General features: G+C 43.4%; 1 protein-coding gene across 2 annotated transcripts in view; it reads right to left on the reverse strand.

Moving 5' to 3' along the window:
- Positions 1-6,915, reverse strand: part of PI15 (peptidase inhibitor 15) — a 29,278-nt gene extending 22,363 nt beyond the window's left edge. The window contains exons 1-2 of one of the 2 annotated variants that reach the window (XM_056332942.1): positions 6,850-6,915; positions 5,150-5,491 (exon numbers count right to left, since the gene is read on the reverse strand). In XM_056332942.1, coding sequence (XP_056188917.1) covers positions 5,150-5,422 — 273 coding nt within the window. In that variant the 5' untranslated portion in view covers positions 5,423-5,491; positions 6,850-6,915. Of the gene's footprint in view, positions 1-5,149; positions 5,492-6,044; positions 6,241-6,849 lie in introns of those variants that run through there. The other variant, XM_056332941.1, reaches the window with a different exon arrangement.
- Positions 6,916-7,415: the final 500 nt, after the last annotated feature.

Genomic DNA, 7,415 nt, shown 5'->3' on the forward strand with positions numbered 1-7,415 from the left:
CTGACAACAGCAAAAAATAGGTAAACAAGTTGAGAAGCTTATTTATCAGAAATGCTTTTGCATTTAAGAGGAAACCAAACTAACTCACTTTTTCCATGTCCATATAAAAGGCTTTAGGTATTAAATAGGGCTTTGGATAACTTGAAGTAGGTTGGTTTTTTTTTTTTCATTTTGTCTTACACGTCACACATTGCACAGTGTTTTTAAGATCACCTTGACAGCAAGTAAGTTTTATCAAGATTTTCAAATTTAGGAGTGAAATAATAATGCCGTTGTTTACATTTGTGACAACCAAGTGGGCTATTTTCTTGCTTCTCTGACCTGACTTTGTAAGTTGTCTGCAGATGTTCATGCACAGGAAGCAAAGTCTCCAAAGTCATCACCTCAGCAGAGGGTCACTCCTGGGCCATACGGAGTGCGCAGATCTCCCCCATGACTCACATGGACTCCCTCATACAACTACCAAGAGCTTCTTTTGCAACACAATTACTTTTCTTTTAGAACAATAGTTCATTTCCTTTGTCCATTTTATCACAGTCTTTCATGAGGATTTACTACAAATTAATAGGCTCTGTTTCTCCATTCCCTCCCAGTTCCTCTGCTAGCGGCTCATGAGAAACTACCTTTACGTTGCCATGAAATAACTGGGTATCCAAACTAACCCATTTCAGGCTAGTCTGGCAATCTTTTATTCTGAGTCCTACAAAGTGACATGTTCAACAAGGGGCAGATTTTCCCAAATATAAAAGCGCATTTATGCAATCTGAACAAAAAAGACCTGAAACTGTATCAGAACATTTTCTATACATAAGCAGGGTCAAGTTTATCTAGAGCGTTTTTCTGCTCTTAAAATCTTCAGGCAGCATTCCACAAACATTCAGCTTCATGTTTTTGAGTGTGCAGTCCTGCCCCATCTATTATACTTCAGACCTGCCAGTCTGCTCATGACTACGTTGATCAGCACTGGGCTCAGGTGCATCCTTGCAGAGCCAGCTGTGAACTGCTCACAGCTCCTCTTTCAGTCTAGCTCTTTAACAAGTTTTCAGATCACCTTAGAGTGCTCTTAACTGGAATGGATTTTCCCTCTTTGCCTAGAGGAATGCCATGGAGACAATGTTAAATGCTCATTAAGGCCCAGCTATATCAGAGTTACTCCTTTTTGGTACGTGCAAACTGCAAAAAGCATGCCTGTACGTAAGTACCTACTCCACCAGGTTTTGCACGCACACAGTGATGTGGGTTACAACAAAGGCTACAACACAAACTTTTAAGGAACTGGCCTCAAATAGGAATGATTGTAGGGAAGGTAAAAATAACATTTGATTCTCATACAAAAAGATATTTCATTAATGAATGTTTTTGGGAGCCTAAAGATAGTACCAATGCATACTAAATGGCATGTTTTATGAGACTCAAATTTCAATTGACAACATACTGCAAATCTTTACTGGCCTACCAAGTAGATGAGATGTTCCAGAAAGGCACCACAGGCCTCTGTAGTACAGAATTAGTATTCAGAGAAAGGGATTTGTTTGTTCACAGACTTCAACTGCATTTGCAGATTTCATACCTTTCAAACTAGAGAGCTGCAGGCAATTCTACACCTCACTTTTTCTAAATCATTCATTTTATGGAATCTTTCTGTGTTCTCCAGAAAAAAAATATACAAAGCCAAATGGATGATTTTCACCCTCTGCCAGGTCAAAAGTATGGTGTCATCTTTCTTTCTGCAGGTAAGGTATCAGGTTTTAGAGCACAAGTAAAGACAGGAGAATGACAGTCTTAGAATGAGAAAGAATGAAGGATGTCCTAAGACTCAAATTTAAAGATGTCATTACCTCTGCATTATAGGCCTGAAAGTTCTTGTTTCTCTTTCACTGTCCTTCACACACACACTGACTGTAGTTTTGTACTTGCAGAAAAACTTCCAACTGAAGCCATCATCAGTACCAGAACCAGAACCAAAAGGAGGACTGCTTTAAAGTCTGACACATAGGGTGCTAATGTGCCAAGAGAAAAATTTCCCAAAGTCTGACGTAAGACACACCAGTTCTTTCACTAGGGACTGACAGCAAAACAATGCCTCTCGGCAGTGCTTTTGGCTCCCCAGCTATCCACACTCACTGGGGACTGCATACAACAGGCTGGAGCAGCACTTCGACCCACCTCTCTCAAAGAGAATTAAAACACTGCCCGGGCTCTGTTACTGCAGTGTTGATCTGAACCTCCCCTGCCTAACACATGTGCATTCAAAGCCATTCTTTGAGACCCCTCATCCAAAGTTCTATACCACCCAAACTCCAGACAGTAAGAGCAGACAGAATAGTCCAAGGAGTTCAAAGCACTAAATGCGTGAGAAGCAGACTGCATCAGGGGAAGTAACAGAGTATGTCCAGGAGAAAAGCCCCCCAAAAGGTTAGGTGTGGGAAACTGGAATCACAGGAACCTGAGTTCTTACCAGTAGAGAAGAAAAAGCAAATGGAACTGTATAGAAGTGAGAATGTGATACAGCAATTCATGAGAAGAACAGAGTTCCCAACAGAATTACGAAAAAAGAATAAAACACAATTTAATAGGACTGTGGACAAAGATGAGAAAACATCTTTTTCTTCTACTTCCAAACTGCTTAGTCCTTCTCTGCTTCAACACACTTACAAGAGATTTCCACAATCTACTGCATCTGTAAGTAATTCCAGCTCTCTACATGTGACATCCTTTTTAGTCATCATTAGGAGAAATGGGAAAGGCCACTTTCACCACTACCACTGCAGCTTTCCATAGTATTCAAGACAGACACACATACTCTGTAAGTTTTTTTTCAGGCACAGTGCATGTTGTCTGCTGGTAACAATGCGATTGTCTTATTTATGAAAATGAGTAGAGTGACACATCTTTTATATATAACAGCAGCAACCTTATGTCCCCGTAAGACACAACAGATACGGTGCCATACACTGAAGCTACACAGAGACTGAAGAACGGACTAAGTAAATTCAAGTGGGCATTACTGATACAGGGGTCCCCAGTTCTGGTATGGCTTACAGCACCATGTTAACTTCAAGACCTTCCTACCAAAACCTTTCTGTAGCCACACAGGTAAAACTTTAAATAGATGCTGCCATGGCTACAAAGCAGATGTCAGAGCAAGCTATGTACGATGTTGCTTACTGGTTGTTGGTTTTTTTGCTCTGTAAAGTTACATGGGACGCGCACAGACTGACTAAACTCTGAAAGAGTTGCAAAGGTGGCAAAGGGGTTGCCTGCCACTTGGGCATCCAAGTTCAAGTGGTGCTTTGGATCATTACCTATGTAGCTTCAGGTGCTGCTCTGAATTCTGCAGTATGAAGTCCCAAAGTACTTTCAGACTGGGAAACAAAACATGAAAGAAAGCCTTAGACCTTGCCCTTGAGAGTACTGATGGGACAGATGCTGACAGGAACACAGCTACATCCTATGGCTGGTTGGTACTGGTAAAAGCAATAGTAAGAAGGGCAAGGAAAAGAATAGCATCTAAGCTGTAAAGAGCATGGCTTCAGTCTTGATTTTGTACCAACTCTTGCATAGTGCTGTTGCAGAGCAACACTGAATACCTGACCAATATAGGTAAAATCTTGGCAGTTTATGCATACGAGTGCATTAAATTAGATTTAATCAAGGAAGCTTGCTTTCTCTATTGAAGTTGTTTTTTATTGAACAGGCTAAGAACATTGCACTTACAACACTCTTGAGAATATGACAGGGTGCTGGCTTCACTTAAGCAAACTGCAGGAGCACATTTCTAAAACACACAAGTCAAGGATGGGCATGGTAGGCTGCCATTCCCTCAGACATTAAAATAAAGTTTATTTATGCAGAATCAAAGGAAACTTCAGTGGAGAGCCCAGCAATGAAAACGATGAGTGAGCTTGACTTCTGACCTCTCTGTTTTTTCTGTCTCTGACCTTTCCACTTAACCAAACTTCAAACTCAGCCTATGGTATGGCAACAGGTCTTCATCCTGCAGTGTTTTGAGAGCACTCAGCATTTTGAGGTGCTGCTGGGATGTGCTAAACAGATTATATGATCAAATCCAGATTTAGGTAACATCTGCGACAGAAAGATGACTGACTTGTTAGCCATTAGCTGCTAAAAAAAGAGGAGTTTTTAATTACTGTTACCCCCTTTTTATGTCAAGTTGATGGTGTCCTGTTTCTCAAACCTCTTAAATCTCTTGTCATATAAGAAACTCTGTGACTGTAAGCAGATATTATGGTGCTGACACAACTTGTCTGTGCTTTCAAAACAGTGTGAGTACCTTACTTAGGAGGCAAAAAAAAAAAATCTGTTTGGCCAACCTATGTTTAACATTAGAGGTCCTCAGCATGCATGCATTCAAAGTTGGAACACAAAATAGCAACCACACTGCTTTAGCTAGTAGTGCCAAGTATGAAATCACAGTGAATGAATAACATCTCTCATACCTGCAGGAACAGATAATTCACATAATGAGTATTTGCCAATGAGGGGAAAAGGTGCCTGCCACAAACAAAACATTTTGAGCACAACAAAATCCTACACACTAGAGAAACATTTAAAAGCAGCATTGTATTTGATGGAAAAATAAACGTATCAGGTGCGCACAAACAATATGCCACAAGTAAAACACATGAGCATGAGAAAAACAGTGCACCAGATGAATTACTTTGCAAACACCACTTTACCATACAGTCTCCAAAAGCAGTATATATGAAAAAAACTAGAAATGGTCATTGGCTACCCTTTTGCATACATTTCATCAATGACTTTCAGTGTACTCCATAAAAGCAACAGGGCTACTAATGCTTAGCACTTTAAACACAGGTGATCACATACTATTCCTCAGGCCCACAAGCGTTAACTCACAGCTTCGTTTCTTGGGTCCCAGAAGCTTCATTGGGACTACTCATGGAAATTAAAATTCAACAGGGCAAGTAAAAGGTTGAGAGTTCAGTATTTAGCTTTTGCTTGCTTAAGTTAATGCAACTTTAAAAAATTCAGGAAAGAACATCCTAGTAATCAATAATAATTTAAAATCATTTATCTACTTAACTAAACACTCACAATTTGTTTAAGAAAATGAAATCACTGACTTACAGTTTGTTTTATTCTGAGATAAACAAAGTTCACTTACCATGTATTCCATGTTTGAAGCAGGTGGGAAGACTTTGCCTCTGACTTGATTATGATAATCAAGAATGGCAATCATGTCATTCTGCGAAATGTAGCGCTTCCGCCTAGCTTTGGGAATTTTTGCAGAGTCCAGATGAGCTGCCAAAGCCGTCTCAATGTCAGTAAAATTATTGTCTGACAGGAGTAGGTCACTGGAGTTGGGTAACACTAATGCACTTGTTTCACAGAGAATGGAAAATAAGAAAGCACAACTGATTGCAGTGATTACTGTCATTTTGAGGCCAAAGGAGAAAGACAGGCCACAGAAGTACTCTGCTTTAAGTTAGGGCAGTAGGAAACCAATCTGTAGAAGAGAAGATGTCAAAGATGTGATTCTGTACATCTGGGTAGGAAGACAAAGTGAACTGGCAGGCTGTGATCAGAAAAATTATTCTATCAGCTCAGTCATAAAACCAATACAGTCAGAACACATGTTTCTAAGCAATTTTCAATAACCACATGAAATGTTATGGTCTTACTACAAATACACTAAAAGAAGTATCATTATACCATTAATTACATGATTAGAGCTAGGAGTATTCCTGAAATAGTGACAGTGCTATCACACCAGATCAGTCCATAAACCACACTATTAAATCTTGAACCACGAGACTGCAAAAAAACCTCACAGCGTGTTTTCCACTGAAAATTAAAAAGACACCCTAGGCTATGCCTATCCCATATGCATGGATTGTTTTGACACAATGTGGCACAGATAAACTAGTAGGCAAAAGACAACACATGAAGCATGAAAGCAGGACATCTTAGAAATAGCATTCAAATCTTAACTTCAGCAAAATGTGATGAACATTGATAAAACTGCATGCAAAGCAAACTTACTGAGCTGAATGGCTTACCTCTGGACAATACCAAGAAAAAAAGGAAAGCAAAGAAAAAAAAAATACAGGCTATTGTTCTCCCAGTACATATAGCACTCTCCTATATGATGATATGAGCCTTTCTGAAGGAGTGTCTCTTATTATAAACCCCCAAAGAACAAAACTCTGCTGGTTTTGAAGCTTCTGGCCACAGGAGCTGCTAACAGCCTTTATATGTCACAGCCGGCAGCAGCCCGGGCAGTTTCCCTGAAGGTCTCGCTCAGCCACCGGCAGAGGGAGGAGCTCTGCGCAGCGCGGGGGCGGCCATTGGGTGGCATCCCCGCCGCGGAGGTGGTTTGGGGAGTCAGTCACACCCCCGGTTTCTATAGTACAAAGGGGCAACATGCAGGACTTTCTTTCTTCGGCACTTCCTACCTTTTCCCCTTCCCCGCGTTTGATTTTCGCCCCTCATTTCACTAGCGGCGTGCTGGCCTGGCGAACGCTGTCTCACACAGCTCCCCCAGCGCCCGCCGAGCGGCGCGGGGCTCGCACGCCGCGGTTGCCCCACGCACAGGAAACGGAACCCGCGGCGCCCGGCCCGGCCCGGCTCGGCTCGCCCGGCCCGCGGGGCAGCCTGCCCTGCTGCGGCGTGGGGGGCTCCCCCTGGGCCACGCCGGGCAGCGGGAGGGCCCCCGCGCCACCCGTCGCCGAGATGCGCGGGGAGCCGCTCCGCCGGGACGGCCCGCTGCCCACCCCCCACACACACCCCGCCTCGGCTGCGCACCCGCGGAGGCACCGGGCGAACGGCGCCGGAGGCAGGCCGCGGGTAGCCGGTGTCGGTTACCTGGGCGTCTGGCTGCCCGTGAGAAACTACGGGAGCAGCAGGACAGAAAGCTCTCGCCGGTGCGTGGGAGACATCTGTTTCACATTAGCTAGCATATAGCTGGGATTATTTAAGCACAGAATGGCCCAGCCACTCACACAGCAGAGCTGAGGGCATAACACTGAGGCCATGACGAAAGCGAGCAGAGAGCAGCAGCAGCAGCAGCAGCCGCCGCTGCCGCCGCCAGCAATTGTGTACTGAAGACGGGATAGGAGCAACACAATGTCAGGCTGATCCCCCACCAGGGCTCGGCGACCTGGGGCAACCCGTAAAATGAGACACGTAGAAATGTAATTACAGGATTTTGTGACATCATAAAGGAGCTAGGAGGGAGAAACACAACCGGTTTGATACTACACCCACAAGTTTCAGTAGCTCTGTTAGAGAAGCAATATGGGAATTAAGTATTAAGGAAGCGAAGTCCAGTAGTTGGAGCACGGGGCTGGAAGCCAACACTCACGCTTTCCTTTTGGCTCTGCTGCTCACTCGCTGTGTGGCCTAACCCAAGCCATTTAATCTCTTTGTGC

This window comes from Falco biarmicus, chromosome 3 (genome assembly GCF_023638135.1).
Source record: "Falco biarmicus isolate bFalBia1 chromosome 3, bFalBia1.pri, whole genome shotgun sequence".
NCBI classification, from domain to species: Eukaryota; Metazoa; Chordata; class Aves; order Falconiformes; family Falconidae; genus Falco; species Falco biarmicus.